The following is a 16415-nucleotide window of genomic DNA, read 5'->3' as shown; positions in this document are numbered from 1 at the left end:
GAACCAGTTCTGGATTGGCCACCTTCTGTTTATCCATTTGTGTGTTCATGGATATTTGGATTGTTTCCCAAATATCCAGTTTCTGGTGAATGTGAGTGGTGTCACTATGAACATTCGTGTATAAGTTTTTGTCTCAAGACCCATTTTGAATTCTTTTGTGTATAAACCTGGGGATGGGATTGGTGGGTCATATGGTAATTTTTAGTTTCATTTATTTAGAAGCCACCAAACTGCTTTCTACAGTGACTGCATACATTTCTGCTGGCAATATATGAGGGTTTTAATTACTCCACATCCTCACCAACACTTACTATTTTCCTTTTTTTAGACTCTTGCCCTCCTAGTGGGTGTAAAATGGTATCACATTGTGGTTTTGATTTGCATTTCCTTATGACAAATGATGTTGAGCATCTTTTGTGTTTTTGTTAGCCAGTGAAGTAGAATTTTAAAACAGAAGGTTACATGTAAATGTAATGCATTTAGATGTAAGTTAAAGTTTTTTTCTTGTGAAAGGATTACATATGTGTATATGTAATAAGTATATGTCAGAGAATGTTAACAGTGATTATTTTGACATGTTTGGATTATTGCTATCGATGTAATTTTTATTTCTTACTTTTTCTATTTGTATTTTCTTCTATGAAGATGTATCATTATGGGAATAAGAACTCTAAAGGCAAAGAAAAATGTGATTTTTCAGCTTTGGCTATATCAAATATTTGCTCATTCCATGTTGCAGTGCTTTTTAAATTTTTTTTCTGTAGCCAGTAAGCCTGCCAGCTTGCAATCTGTAGGTCCCTGAAATGCTCTGACACTTGTACCCCAGAACAGTCCAGTGTCCCCCTGCCCCATGCCAGAGAGGAGCAAATCCTGGGGCGGCCGCTGTCCCAGGTGCTGAAGGAAGCGCAACCCCGCTCCCCTTCCGTTTTTGTCTCTACTATTGCAGACTCACGGGACCTCCATTTCCGGGAACATCTAGGCAAAACAAAAGTCCAGGTCATGCATTTCTAGGGGAAAAAAAGAAGAGTGTCTTTTTCCCGGTTTCTAGTTTCAGGTCAGCATCGCAGCAAAGACCCTTGTAATTTCTCAGATGTAAACATGGATATTTTAAATTTACTAAATCTTCTAAAGATAGTTTTTATTTTTTAGCATTTGTTCTTTTTTTCTTAAGCTTTTATTTTTGATAGTTTTCTTTAACATCAGGTTACCACATTTCCCAAAACTTAACATTAACTTTTATGATTTTTTAAAAATTCAAAATTTGGAATGTCATGCAAAAAAGAAGGGAAAAGGGAGGAAATTAATCCTCACTAAGGGCTGAAGCCTACCAGATAATGGCTCTGTACTGTCATCTGTGCTTACTTATTCCGTCTCCACAACAGGATGATGTGGTGGCTACTATTGAACAGTAAAGGAACTAAGGCTGAGAGAGAGAAACGACGTCCCGCAAGCCAAACAACTAGTAAGTAGCAGACTGGGGTTGTGATCTTGGGAGCAGGACACCAGGGTGTGGTAGATTCGGCTCATCTGACCCCCAGCCGTTCCACCTTAAAGTAGTCTTATCCTCATGACTCAAGGTGGATCATGAGGCTTGTTATCTTTAAGGAGACATTGTAACATAGTAACCATGGAAACATTGTGAAGGATTCTGAGGTGAGAAAAGACTGGGTATATTAGGAGATCAGAAATGATGTCAGGGTGGCCAGACTGTAGTGTCACTGTGGGTTCTCCTGTGTGACTCACAGCCTCAAATGTTCCCTTTAAGCCAGTCCTTAAATCTGCTTCCTCTCCCGCTCAAACACTTGCCAAGGTTCCCCATCACCCGCACTATAAAGTCCTTACTTGGGTCCTAGAAGAACCCGTGATTAGTGTGGGGCCCTGTGGTGGGCTGGATAGGCAGTCAGGGTCAAGGGCTCAGAGACACCCGGGTCCCCTCCACCCACTCACGCCCACGCCCTGGGACCCCAAAGGGAAGCTGGGGCAGAAGTGACAGCACAGTTTTTTCCTGGGACCCTGCACGGAGAGGCATGTAGGGTCAGCGTGGACCCAGGCCAGGCCGTGGAGGGTCACGGACTGCCCGCGTTCAGTGGCTGTACTTGCAGCCAAAGGCCGCCCTCTGTTCGCAGGATCAGCTCGGGCTTCCTGCGCGGCTCCACCTTGTCTAGCAGGACGCGGAAGCGCAGCAGCGTGAGCGCCAGCACCACCTTCATCTCGGCCATGGCGAAGGCCTGCCCGATGCAGTTCCTGGGGTTGGGAGAGAGTTGGGGCTCAGACTTCGCGGGGGCCCCAGTCTCAGCCTTCGGGCTAACCGTGCCTGGGAACCCCATGGGGGCTGGCAATACCCCTGAGCCCCACCACCCACACTCCATCCCCAACTCAGACACCTGCGGGCCTCACCTGGGCCCCACTGAGAAGGGAATAAATGCCAGAGGTGACCTCTTCTGGGGTGTTTCTGGGTCGAAGCGGAAGGGGTTGTATACCTGGGGGCGAAGAGAGACAGGCCTGCTGAATGGGGTTTCTCAAAACACACAGACACCCCCAGGAAAGACATGTGGATACAATGGAGGGGGAGAACCCAATTTCCTGGGTCCCGCCGCATCATCGGGTCCCAGAATGGAAAGGGGAGAGGGGCGGCACCTCAGGGTCCGGCCAGACTGATGGGTTGTGATGAACCCCAAAGATGCTGATGACACAGATGTTTCCTATGGGGGAGGAAGGGGCAGTCAGGATGAGGTTCCAGCTGATGGGACTACCATGCTCCTCCCCCTGCCATCATGGGCACCTTTGGGGATGACCCGGCCATTGGGGAGCATAATGTCCTGGGTACAGCAGCGGGAGATGACGGTGACTGGGGGGTGCAAGCGCAGACTCTCCTTGATGCACATGGTCAGGAAGGGCAACTGGGCCAGGTCATCCCTAAGGAACACCCCCAACAGTTATCCAGGGAGCAAAAGCAGAGACACACACAGACACTCAGTCCTCTTGCCCCAGGAGATCCTCTTTCTGCCTTGTTCTGACCTTCACTCCTATAACAAAATAAATTCTCGATGAACCAAAAACTCAAGCCTTAGAAGGTCAAGATTGCAGAAGTTGCTAGAAGAAAATGTAGGCTGGTATTTTTAGAACCATTTTTGAGCAAAACACAACAGTAACAGGGCAATCTTAAAAGCATTAATACCATTGCATAAAAAGCTTTTTAAACTTTATAATTACATATATATATATATATATCGTCGGCGGCAGCCGTTCGTCTCGAGAGACGATGGTGTAGCTTCTTAAGAGTCTATCTGCACCGCTGAGAATGGCTGTGCAGTCCAACTCGGGAGTGACACGGTATCTGTCTCCTCCCGTGTTGAATCGACATCTTGCGATGACGCTGGAGTGTCCTCTCCAGTGAAGCTGAAGCTACAGAGCCTGGGCAGGGTGATATGGAGGGTCTGCTGTTGCCCATGCAGCAGACCCCCCCTCTCTTCGCAGCTGAAGGGTCCAAGGGAAAGACGGAGTCAATACAGCTTGGCTTCAGGTGCGCCGCAGGAGTTGCCGGTGTTGACTACAACGTCAAACCGCCTTAGGGACTCCGGCTCCGGATTTTCTGTCGGGGTTTACTCCCTTAGCCTTTCCCCTGAAGAGGTATGCCGCAAGGCAGCGGAGGTTTTTTGGAATCAGAGTTTTCCTTCTCTGATGTGCCCTGACTGGAAGATCGAACCAGTGACACTTAGCTCGCAGGCCGACGCTCAATCCACTGAGCCAAACCAGCCAGGGTAGCAACCTCCATGGTAGAGATATATATCTTTATAAATATATATCTATATATATATAAAGATATATATCTTTATAATGAACTTAGAAGGTTACTTGAATAAATAAGATCCACTCCATACTCTAAGTTGGGATGACCTAATGTAAAAGTGCCAATTCTGTCTAAATTAGTCAATATATTTACACAATCTAATAAAAATCTGTGTGTGTGTGTGTGTGTGTGTGTGTGTGTGTTTGAAACTTGGTTATGTTATCCAATCTGAAAGAATTAAAAGTTCATTAAGAGCTAGGTCAATTTAAAAATAAAAGATCAAAGAAAGAGAACTCAATCTACCAAATATTAAGATCCATCACAAAAGAGCAGTAATTAAAAAAAAAAAACAAAACAGTTTGGTATTGTTGCAAGAACAGGAAAACAGACACATGGAACAGAATAGAGAGTTTGGAGACCCCATGCAAATAAGTGAAATTTGAGCTTCTGGTAAAGGAAGCCCAACAACCCCTGGGCGATGGAGAGATAGTCTGGTAGAAGGTGCTCAGACAACTGATGGTCTGGAAACGAGAAGAACTAGACCCCCATCTACTCCCTGTGCAAGGCGATGAGCGTGTTAACTAACTTCATTGTACTCATTGCACAATATACGCGTATATCAAATCATCACAACGTGCACCTTAAACCTACACAGTATTATATGTCCATTATAGTTCAGTAAAACTGGGAGAGAAAAAAAACAATGAAGGCTTATAGTCATTGTAAACCATTTTGCATTGTACTACTTGAATTTTTACCAAATGCATAATTTTTTGAAGTTGGGAGAAAAACATTTCTCCACCACACAGGATGGCTGTGCTGAGCAAAGCCTTCAGGTGGAGGACACTAACTACCTGTAAAGTGTTTGTCCAGTTCAACACCTCCTTCCCATTCTTCAGAACTTAGCCCAGCATCTGGCCCCCGCACCCCAGCTCACCCCCTCTACTTTGCCCATGTAGTTGCAGGGAGATATTTATAACTCCCATATCTGACCTGTCTCTCCCCTGCTCAAACATCTCCCATGGCTCCCCATTGCCCTATGGTACTTGTGGCTCTCTCTTCAAGGAAGAGTCTGCTCCACAGCTGCAAGGAGAAAAATTGGCTGAGAGCCTCCAGCTATAGGGCCTGTGGACGCTGCTGCAGCATTTATGCCAGGGCCACACTTACCTGGGCAGCCCCCGGCCAATGACTGAGCACATGGCCACCTCTGCCTGATTATTTCTGCTCAATGTGAGACCCTACTGGCAGCATCCCTGCCCACTTTTACATTTTATCCAACATCAACTTCCCAAAGGAATTGAAGTGACACCCTTAGAAACTCCTAACATGGTTTCCAAAGCATTCAGGGTGGGGGGGACTTCCATTACCAAAGCATTTGGGTGGGGGGGACTCCATTACCAGTTCAGCCTCATTGGGAGTCCCTCTGGTTCTTCACATTGTAAATGTCACAAGGATCTAGACACCTTTACTTCCTCCCGAACATGCCAGGCTCTCTCCTGCATGCTTCTATCCTGGCCATTGCACAAGCTACCCCTTGGTCAGGAGCACTGTTCACTCAATGCGGCGAATCATATTTGCTGTTTCACTACCCAGTCTCACCTCCTTGCCTCTCACCCCCAGCTTTGCCCAGCTAGGACTCAGATGTGACTGGATGCTGAGTTGGGAAAGGGCAGGCAGCATGGCCGTGTTTGCTGAACAAAAAGATGGGTGGTATTTGACCCCCCCCCCACGATTCTTGGGAATCCCTATAATAGACTATTTAGGTGGGAGTTAGAGAAAAGAGTAAAAATTAAGAGGAGTGGGGGTCTTTGGGGAAAAATTGCAACATCAGGCAGAAATGCAAGGAAGGGGAGGAGAAGTTACTGAACACAGGCCAGGTAGTCTCTGTTCTATACACATCACAATTTTCCAGGCAGCCCTGTGGGCATGAGATTCATACACACACACACACACACACACACACACACACACACAGAGTTTACAGAGGGTAAAAGTGGCATTTAGAAAAGGAAATTTATTTTATTAAAGTCACATAGTTAGTAGGGCAATAAAATGGGGACACTCAAATCTTTCTGTCCCCAAAGCTGGCAGACTTTCCCCTGCTATCCAGGCTGGATGCCAGACCCTGCTTCTGGGCTCTGCTTCTATTCCCACTAAGTGGGATGACAGAACGATAGAGTCAACAACAACTCTTCCCCACTTCCAGAGCAGAGCCAATGAGGGGGGCTCAGGAAGAGCCATGAGAACCTGCACTCACCACTCAATCTCTTTAGGCTCCCGGTCCCCCAAGAGCTGTTGCACCTCCTGACGGCAGCGCTCCTGGTACTCTGGGTGCCTTGCGAGGTTGTACAGGGCCCAGGAGAGGCCGCTGGCTGTGGTGTCGTGGCCTGAGAGGCAGTCAGACAGGCTCGGGTCTCTGGGCTGCTTCAGCACCAGAGGGTGGGCAGTACCCTTCTGTTAAGGCTCTCAAGGAAGGTGGGGAGGACAGAGCAGAATAGGGTGGTCCAGGGACACCTGCCAAGTCCCTGGGATGGAGAGACCCTCCCCCTCTGTGGTCCCACACTGGGAACTCTTACCCTCAAACATGAAGGTATCAGCCTCTGCTCGGATGTCCTCATCTGATAATTTCTTCCCATCTTCATCCTGGAGAAAGGACAAGATGCCTCAGATCATATCGGTTCTGAGAGTGTCTGTGTCTAACCTGAGACAGTCCCTAAAGCTTCATCATCCAAGCAGGCTTCTTCCCGCCTCAGTTCCAGAGCTCACCCCACACACTTCCTCCCTGGTCTCCTGCTGCCTGTTTACTCCTTCCAGACAACCTTCTACACAGGCATGTCTGTGGCTTATCTCAGACCCATTCCTCCCTTTCTCAAGCACCCTCCATGGCTCCTCGGTGCCCTCTTCTTCAAGTCCTAGTTCTTCAATCCAACATTTGAGATCAATGTCCATTCTACCTTTTGATTTCAGATCTCGGAGAAGCCCACCTTGGTCAGCAGGAGCACATCAATGAAGTCCAAAGTCTTGGTCTTAGCCTTGGCTTTGAGGAATTCATGGAAACCCTTACTGATGAGGGTGCGACGCCGCTCCTGGATGATGGCGTCTGTGAAGCTGTGCACCAGGTCACAAGCCCTGCGGAAGCGCCTCCCATCCGGGGTGAGGTAGTACAGGAAGTCCATGTGTAAAAATATCTGCTGGGCCCGTTTTGTCACAAGAGCACTGAGCTCCAAGATGGCAGCAATATATTCACTGGGATTCCTGCAGGAAAGGCCAGAAAAAGCAGCTCCTTAACACACATGAAATCCTGGGAGGCCCTCCCAGCCAGAGCCCAATCCAGACCACTTTCAATCCAGAGGAGGATGCTCTCCAAATATGCTTCCATCTCTCTGAGCTGCCTCATGTCCTAGGGCCTAGGACAAAGCTTAGGGATCATGCTCATCTCCTCTCTCCCCTATGCAATACCTGGTCCTGCCCATTCTTCCTTGTTTTCTCTCAAATATGCCCGATTTTCTCCACCAAGCTCAACCCTCCTCTTCACAGTCTCCTTGCATCCTGCGTCTACACAACAGCCAATCATCTCTAGACTGTAGACTCTAGACTCTAAGCTCAACTTTGGCCACAGCCCTCATCTGCCATGGCTCCCTGAAAACCTCAGGATAAATTTTATACCCCTTTGCCTGACTTTTAAATGTCAGTAAGATCCAGCTCTGCCAAGTCCTCCAACCTCATTTCCAAGATGCCTCCTCATGGGTACACATACTCTGCTTATCCTAGCCTCCTGGCCCTTATCAAACATTTCTGCCTACCTGAAAGGATCACTCTTCTCTTGCCTCGTCCTCATCCTTCAATGTCCAGCTCTGACCCATCTCTTCCAGGAAAGCCCTTATGATTGCCCTGGTCAGTCCTCCCTCCACCTACTCCCTTAGACCTATGGCTCATGTTTCCAGGCTCTGGGCAGAGACTCACTCTTGGCAATTGCTGTCAAAACTGAAGACACATTTCTGCAGACTGTCCAGCGTCATGAGGCTGATGTGTTCAAACATGTCCAGACGGGTGCTGCCCTCTGAGGCCAGACGCTGCCACTTGGCCTGGTCAGAGAGGGGACAGAGCTGGGGCTTCCCTGAGCCCTTTCCCCAGCCCAACCACTTGGATGATGGACTCCCCCAGATCCTGCCTCTTGGTCCTGTGCCCCCGGACCCATCACCAGGGAGGACCAGGCTTGAGTGGGAGGGGAATCTGTTACTCTTAGGACATGAAGACTCCATGGCTGGGAGTCAGGAGACCTGGGTTCAAGGACACAGCCCTCCTCTGGCCTCCACTTGTCAAGCTTTCAGTAAAATTAAGATAGCCAGTTTAGGTGTCAGACAAACCAGGTTAAAATTCCTGATCCACCACTCATAGCTCACTTACTAGTTATGTGAACTGAGGCAAACTCCCTAACATGACCTTCTGTTCCTTCATCTGTAAAGTGGCAATAATAATCACCTCTACCTTGTAGGTTGTTAAAATTAAATTACACAACATATGCCATAGAATTGGCACATCATTTTTTAGTATACAGTAAGTGCTAAGTAACTCTTAGCTATCATCATCATCTTCATCACTATCATCGTGGTAGATAACTGCAAAGAAGTTTCCTCTTTTTTTGCCCTTCCATATATCCTCATCCTTTGCAATGAGACACTGCAGTTCTTCCATTAGGACTTAGAGCCTCTTTATCCATCTCTTGAATCTGAGCTGGATGTGGGACGTGCTTCAGCCAATAGAAGATGAAAATGATGGTGTGCTAATTCTGAAACTGGGCTTCAAGAGGTACTCTGTTTCTGCTCGCTCTCTTGGAATGTAGTCTGCACCATGCAAGAGAGCCCAGGCTAGCCTACTAGAAAACGAAAGGCAAATGCAGGTGTCCAGTTGTATGACCAAGGCCATCCTAGACAAGCCAACAGCTGGTCAAGGCTCAAACATGTGACAGAGCTGAACCTGGATCAGCAGAGCTGTCTACCAAACCCCAACATGACGCCAGACATTGTGTGATCCCAGCCAAGACGAGAACTACTCTTCTAACGCATCATCTCATGAGCAATAACAAATACTAATTTTTTCAAGTCCATGAGCTTTAAGGTGGTATGTTATGCAGAAAAGGCTACTATTCAATATTTATCATTATCATCTTGAATTCAGAGGGCTTCAGAGAGCAGACTAGAAACAAGACTTCTGAGCACTAGTACCAGGAACATGATTCCATTCCATCATCTTGACTACCCTTTAAAAGGATTATTATCTCGGTTTTATAGATGAGGAAGCCGAGGCTTAGAAAGGAAACACAATAGCCCCAAAGCCATCCAACAGAGCCAGGGCTCTAGACCATATGTGTCTGAGGCCACTCCCCCTTTCCCAAGGCTCCAGCTGGGACCCTGAGTTCAAGATACTTACGTGCATAATGTCTGCACTCTTGTTGAAAATCTTCATGTAAGGCTTCAAGATTTCAAAGTGGAAGGCGGGTGTCAGCATTCGACGATGGCTGCTCCACTTGTCACCAGCACTCAGCAGAAGCCCATCCCCTAGTAGAGGCAGCCACAGGGAGTAGGCAAGGGCAGCGCCTTCCCTTGGACCCCCAAAGGTGTCCTAATCCCCTTCACCCCCAGTTACTCACCCAGCCAAGGCTTCATGAAGTTGTAGAAAAACATATCCTTGGGCGCAATGGTGGCTGCCATGAATGAGGACCATCAGAGACGATGCAGAGGGTGAGGAGAGGGACTTTTGGAGGGGGAAGGAGGAGCCCCACCAGGGGTCTGCATTTCCCCTCCAAGCCCAGCATGGCAGAATGGGACAAGGGCAAAGGAAACAGTGAGGAAGGGGGAGGCAAGGGAAGAACAGACCAGGCCACAACACAGAGCAGAGCAAAGGCAGAGCCCAAAGACATACCCCTATAGGCTTATATGCACTCCAACATGGCATGACATGCCCAGTGTGCCTTGACATGGCTCCTACATGATCCAACATGTTCTACACATCTAAACACAGCCCAGTGCTCTACAAAATGCCTTTACAGGGACCTCAGACACCCCATCTGCCCCAGCACTCTCTGTCATCTCCTGGGACATTAAACATGCCCCAAGAGGTGTTAGCATGCCATGACATGGCTCCAACATGCATGCCATGCCCTGACATAACAAAGCATGCTCTGACACGGACCCAAAGACAATCTGACATGACCTCAGTGTGTCCCACAAAAAGGACTTAAATATAATCCCATTAATGTCCCAGACATGACTCAAGTTTGACCCAGACTTTCTCAATATTCTCCTCCACAGTATTCTCACTCAGCATTAAGTGCTTAGCTCAGGGGCTCCTCTGTCCTTAAGGAGACCCGGGGATGCTGCCCCTCCCAGATACTGAGCTTCACTCACTATGAAGAGCTGCCACTGTTCCTTCTAGACCAGCCCCTCAAGGCCAGCCAGACACGTTAACCAACCTGGGGTTTGGTGCATCTTCCCCCACAAGGGTTTGGCCATCCATCTTCCCATCCCACCTGATCTTTTAGGGTAGGGTACCTCGCAACAGGGGCAGCTAGGAGGGCAGTTGAGATCAGACAGAGCTAAGAGAGAAGCCTCTGCATGCTCTGTGGCCTTGAGAAGTCACTATGCCTGAGCCTATTTTCTCACCCAGGAAATGTCCACCTAGCAAGGGTGCTGGTGGGTGGACACCTGGGATCGGCCTGTGCAGCACCCATCCCCTTCTCCTGGAACAGCACCCCACCCCTCCTCTACTCTCAGTCCAAGTTAGGCCATGCCAACCATCCTCTACTCCAGAGCTCAGCCATCAAGTCATAATGACTAGGTGAGGAACTGGTCCCTATAACCTTGGCCAGGCCAATTTAAGGAATCCTGCCATTTTTCCTGGGTCTGTGGGGAATGAGCTCCCTTTTCCAGGGCAATTGAGCTCTGAGACTCACTTCCACCAGCGTGAGAGTGAAGCTGGCACAGAGGAACACAGAGCTCTGCGATGAAGACCCATTTCCAATGGCATTCTTTGAAGACCTGGATCCAGGCTCGCCTGTGGACAGTCCTGCCTGAACTTTTCAGTCAATAGATCCCCTTTCGGTACTTAGACCAACAGTGCTGAGGCTCTGCCACTTACAACTGAAAGAGACTGTGGCAACTGGGGAGAGCCAGGGACTTTCTCAGAGTCACCCAGCAGGTTAAAGTCCCAGCTGTGGTCTCTGTCAGGTTGCCCATACCCCTGCTCAACCTGGTATGTCTAGTTGGGGGAAGCGCTGGGAGCAGAAGCAAGGGAGAGTCTTGGGTGGGGATACCTGGGAGAGATACCTGGGGCCTGGAGCAGAGGGGCAACGAACTTAGGGTGGACGAGCCGCAGGATGGGGTAGAAGGGCCCCATCCACCAGAGGTGGACGTCGCGGAAGTGGTGGCCCAGTTCCTGTATCAGCTGCAAGCCCTCCTCATTGGTCTTCACCTGGGAATGTGTGGGGATGAGGCAAGCCCTGGCAGGGGCCTGCAGCTGCCCGCTGTGCCTCCTGCCCACCGCACCCCACTGCCTCCTTAACTCTTTCTGTCTGGATTATGGGTCTCCACCTGTCTCCACCTCACTATGTCAGCTCCTCTCTGTTGGTCTCTGTTTTTCTTTTCTTGTGTCTGTCCGTGTGCCTCTCTGTCCACGCACTCTTTTTATCTCTCTGTTTCTTTAGGAGACAGGTAGATAATGGACAGATAGATGGAGAGATTACTCACAGGCCTGGAGGTGAGAGATCCAGCACCTGAATGTGAGCAGCAGGACGTTCAGTGCAGCTGGAGGGAAAAGGGTGAGCAGCAGAGAAAGGCGGAGAGGAGAGCAGATCACGCAGGGAAGCAATAGTGGGCAGAGCCACGGAGGGTACAAAGATGAAGAGACACAGATTGGGGAGATGGAGAGATGGACAGAGAAATGAGGGCAGGGAAAGAGAGAAACAGAGAAATAGTGAGGGAGAGACAGAGGAGAACACCCAGAGAGACAAGTAAACAGAGAGAATAAAGGGAATAAGTACATACCCAGGGCACATTCATCTGTCTCTTGCTTGTATGTATGTATGTATCTATCTATCATCTACTTATCTATCATTACCAATCTATCAACCATCCATATATATCATCTCTCTATATCTATAAATCCATCAATTAGTCTATTCATCTGTCATCTATCATCTCTCCATCCATCACCTATCTATCCATAATCTGTCTGTTTATCTATTCATCCACCTGTCATTTATCCATCCACCATCTAGTCATCTATATATCTTCTATCATCATCTTTTTTCTATTATGTATCTATATATCATTTATCCATCCATCATCTCTCATAATACATCCTGTCTATCTCTCCTGAAGCTATGGACATGCTCATTAATTGTTCCATTTACAAAGAAACTGAAGCCATGTCCCCAAAAAGGGGAAGGAGGATGAATCACCTCCCAGTGAGGTGTCCTCTCCAGTCCCTCAGGATGCCCCGTCAGAGCCTGACAAATACTCCTGGTGCTCTAGGCAGGTGAACATAAGTTGTTTTCACTTTGTGACCTGCTCCCTGCTCTCCAAGGACCCTGAGGCACTTGATGAGGTCGGTCCAGAGAGGAACAGTGACTCAACTGAGGTCACACAGCAAGAGGGACTGGAGGAGGGAAAGATGCCCAAGGCCATGGTCTACATCCAAGCCCTTTGAGGGAGAGTTAGAGAACTTCAGTCACTTTCTAACACTCCCTCTGCCTCCAGGGCTAGCTGAGATCATTCCAAGACCCAGAATCTCAACCAGCCTTCAGGATGAGCCTGGAACCTACTGTTCTGTGATAAACTGGCCAGGGGCCGGGGCTGGGGAGAAGGAAGGAGCTGGTCGCTCATCACTTTGGACTTGGAAGACCAAGTGAGGGGATTACAAGTTCTCCCAGACCTAGAAAATGGTCGCCACCATGACAACATCAAACATTTATTAAGTGCCTATTGTATATTAGCTCTTGGCATGGACACTATAGATATTGTGTCTACACCCCAGTGTCACCATCTAATGGGAGAGATGAATAATAAACAAACAGTTGGACAATCAACTGTTTAAGTTTGAGCAAGGCCAAGTCAGAGATCAAGGTCTAGGAGTCAAGAACAATTTCTAGAAAGAAGTTATATTTGAGCTGAAAATGGGAGGATAAGGAGGAACCCACTAGGAATTGACAGGAAGAAAAGTGCTCCAGTTAAAAGAGCAGTATGAGCAAAGGCCCTGGGGTAGGGAGGGCTTGGCTCATTGAGGAGCTAAGGTAGGAGCTTGAAGTCTCCAGGGTGTAGATGGGGTTGATGAGAGCAGGCAACATTTAGTCTTTATCTTCAGAGTGATGGGTAGTCATCAAACAGTTTTTAACCAAGAAGAGGCATGATCTCAACTAAATTTCAGAAAAATCTCTCCGAAGCTAAAGAGAGAGGGGATAATAGGAAACAAGAGCCGAAATGAGGAGACCAGAGAGGGAGCTGGGAGAAGCTTCCAGTGAAAGATGATGGTGGATGGGGCCAGGGATGGCAGGAGGATGCAGAGAGGGAATAGATTGAGGAGATTGTGGAGGCTGCACAGCCAGATGTGATGAAGGACCAGATGTGCAAGTGAGGGGCCAGAAGACCCCTAAAGTATGGGATGTGAGCAACTGGAAGAATGAGCTAGACCGAGGGCAGAAGCAAGACTGGGACTGGAGCCATGGTTTCATATTTCTTCTTGGTGAATGAGGTATTTATGAGATTCCTCGTGAAAGGAGGGGAGACAGGGGCTGGACACACAGCCTCAGGCCCAAGGGAAATGTGCACTTGTCATTCATTTATGCAGGGAACTGATGGCCTACTCGGGAGTTGGAGCACTGGGTAAGGAGGTGGCCTTGGGAGAGAGAGAGATGGGGTCAGGACTCTGGGGGATCCCCACATGGAAAGGTGGGGTAACGGAGGAGCCAGGACTGGAGACTGAGAAGTCAGTCACAGGGCAGTAGAGAGAGACTAGGGCAGGGACTTGTACTGGAACCAAGGAAACAAGGAGTTTCCGAGACAGAAGAGCGGTCAGCAAGGTCAGAGTTGCTTGGAGGTGGGCGAGATGGGATTCCGGGCCCTGGAATTCACATTCTTCTCACAGGGGCAGGACGGGGGTGGGACATGAGTGCAGGCGAGGATCAAGCGGGGAAATGGAGGCAACGAGGGAAGACAAGTCTATGTCCACGAGGAGAGAGCAGAGCAGGCAGACGGGGGTTCTGTGCAGTCTGGGGTGCACTGGAGGTGGGCGGGAAGTGGTAGCTGTCACCTTCTCTAGCATCATCATGGAGAACAGATCAGAAGATGTGGTGATCGAGTTCAGACAGGCAAAGGTTTTCCAAAGGGCCTTGAAGGAAAGCCCGAGTGGCAAGAGACTTCACCCCACGTGCAAAGAATGGAATCCAAGCTAAATGTATCCAAGGAAGCGGGGTCAGAAGGAAGCTGTTGGGTTGGGACGGGGAAGGGACCAGACACTCTGGCAGGGTCAAAGATGGGAGAAGACGAAGAAAGAAGCTGGAAGGAAGAGGGGCTTCTGGTCAGAGGATGCACCACTCAGATCAATGGCTTTGGAGGTAGTGCCTTCACAGGTGACCACAAAGTCCAAAGTGTGATTGTGGCAATAGGGAGAGGATGCAGAATGGACAAAGGGCTTCTGGGGATAAGGCCAGGAATGCGGGGGGGGGGGGGCAGGCAGGAGCTCCCCCCCGCCCCGCCCCAGGAAATTTGGCCATGAGGGCAGAGGCCAGAGTGATTCCTTCTGAAAGGCGAAGTGGTCAACTTCAATCTAAGCTGGACAATGGGGTCCACTGATAAATCCAGGGGGTGGAAGGCAAGAGAAAAGAAGTGGCTGAGGAAGGGGAGGAGTAGAGACTGCCCACACCTCAGCCGGCCCAGCTGTGCCCCCACAGGAGAAGGGATGGCAGAGGTCACAGCTAATTATTCTAGGGAAGCAGAGGCCCAGACAGGGACAGATACTGGCCTGAGGCTAACAGAGATGGGCCAGGCAGAGAGCGGACCTCAAGGAGGCCTCCAGGCCAGCGGTGGGGACTACGGGGACACCAGGGGGCCTGGCTCTGTGCAGCCCACCCTGAGAGCCCCTCAGAGATGCACTGATGAGGAAAGACAGGCAGGAATAGTGGTCAGCACAGGCTTGGGGTGAGGAAAGGTAAAAACAAGAAAGGTCTGGAGGCATGGGGTGCCCTAGACTCTGGCCCAAACCCTGGGCCCATTCCAAACCCCCCAGGGAGGCCATCCACCCTGACACCTAAAATTCATTTTGCTGCCCACACTCACCAGGCCCAGGTGACCCCAAAACCAGTTCCGCCTTGGGGGCTGCGGAAAGCATCGGAGGCGGCGAGAGTTGTCATAGAAGGTGTAGGTCCAGGCCAGGACGCGGGCCAGGAGCCAGGAAGCCCCCAGCAGCAGCAGGAGTAGCCACGGAGAGGCCACCAGTGGCCCCAGTCCCAGCCAGGACAGGCTCAGCTGCAGCATCCTGCAGGGCAGACAGAGGGGGAGCTCCTCAGGCCAAGGGCAGGGGCTCACACACGGGGAGAGTCAAGGGTGTGAGGGCCATGGACACACGGAGGGTCAGGCAGGTGCTGGGGACAGGGCAGGGAGGGCTCAGAGATGGGCGCATGGGGCTCAGGAAGGAAGGGAGACCCAGGGAAGTACAGAGGGAGGAGAGGAAGAGAGACAGACAGAGACACAGAGAGGGAAGGAAAAGGGAGAAAGAAATAGACTACTGAAGAACCTCGGAAATGAATGAGCCAGTGGAAGATGGCCAGGGGCTCCTGTTACAAGGAAAGCACCTTCCCCAGGGCCAGCTTGCTCCCTGGAGCCACCACTGCCTCATCAACTCCCCTCCCCACCCTGGCCCAAGGACCTTATGCTGGCAGCCCTGGCACCTTCTGCCTGGAGCACCTCTTCCTACACAATCTCCTTGCCTTCCTCCTAGGAAGTCTTTGTCCCTGGTTGACCTCTGAGCTCTCAGGGAGGCTGGGCTTGGCTGAGTCAGCCAATCCCTGCACTCCAGGCTGCTTCCTCCCAGATGGCAGTCACCCAAAACTTGAAGCCAGAGCCAGCTGGGTCCAGAGAAGAGCCAGCTCAGTGTCACAGGGTGTGGGTGCTGGATCCTCAGGACTCAGCGACTCCCACGTGCAGTGGAGGAGCAGGTTGGGGGGTAGGCAAAGGTGCCTCTGGGCACCGGGTTTAGTACCCCTCCCCTTCCAAGGCTAGGGTTCAGCAGTCAAAAGCTTGAATTTGATCATAGAGTTTTGTCCCAAAGATCTCTCCGAAACATCCAAGGCACACGGTCCTGCCTCCGGGCAGTTCAAGGCCTGAGCTAATACCTGCCCGCTGCGAACAGGAATAAAGAAACCAACCTAGTCAGGGACTTGTCCATCAGATTGAGGGGTGGAAGGGCCCAGTGGGAAGAGGGCACCTGGAGGCGAGTGGGGTGGGCCTGTGGGACATGAGAAAAGGGTGCGTGCGGGGGCAGGGAGGGCAGAGCAGGGAGACCCTGAGTGAGTTCTGCCTGGCCCTCACTCTGACTGCCGGCTGTGTGCACCCCTTCTGAGCTTAGTCTTCCC

At 50.1% G+C, this 16415-nt stretch overlaps 1 protein-coding gene across 1 annotated transcript; it reads right to left on the bottom strand.

Annotated features, from left to right (window-relative positions):
* Nucleotides 1-1654: 1654 nt before the first annotated feature.
* LOC150000030 (cytochrome P450 4F3-like) lies at nt 1655-15786 on the bottom strand. The gene is made up of 13 exons (XM_090289849.1): nt 15710-15786; nt 15121-15319; nt 11116-11260; nt 9441-9494; nt 9221-9348; nt 7754-7875; nt 6775-7045; nt 6367-6433; nt 6048-6177; nt 2783-2916; nt 2638-2702; nt 2398-2480; nt 1655-2244 (listed from the first exon to the last, which is right to left on the bottom strand). The coding sequence occupies exons 2-13, from the start codon at nt 15316-15318 to the stop codon at nt 2067-2069; spliced, it is 1575 nt and encodes a 524-aa protein (XP_090145975.1). The 5' UTR covers nt 15319; nt 15710-15786; the 3' UTR covers nt 1655-2066.
* Between the last annotated feature and the right edge of the window lie 629 nt (nt 15787-16415).

This window comes from Furipterus horrens, unplaced genomic scaffold (assembly GCF_987537825.1).
Source record: "Furipterus horrens unplaced genomic scaffold, mFurHor1.1.pri manual_scaffold_10, whole genome shotgun sequence".
In the NCBI taxonomy this organism is placed as follows: domain Eukaryota; kingdom Metazoa; phylum Chordata; class Mammalia; order Chiroptera; family Furipteridae; genus Furipterus; species Furipterus horrens.
This window is presented reverse-complemented; position numbering and strand designations above follow the sequence as displayed.

What these genes read in the sequence shown, in the direction of transcription:
- LOC150000030 (XM_090289849.1), bottom strand. Translation starts at nt 15,318, where the DNA reads ATGCTGCAGCTGAGCCTGTCCTGGCTGGGACTGGGGCCACTGGTGGCC. An exon ending in TTTGACAGCAATTGCCAAGA is followed by an intron (nt 7,046 to 7,753) that starts GTGAGTCTCTGC and finishes CCTTTCCTGCAG; the next exon opens with GAATCCCAGTGAATATATTG. An exon ending in CCCTTCTCAGTGGGGCCCAG is followed by an intron (nt 2,245 to 2,397) that starts GTGAGGCCCGCA and finishes TCCCAACCCCAG; the next exon opens with GAACTGCATCGGGCAGGCCT.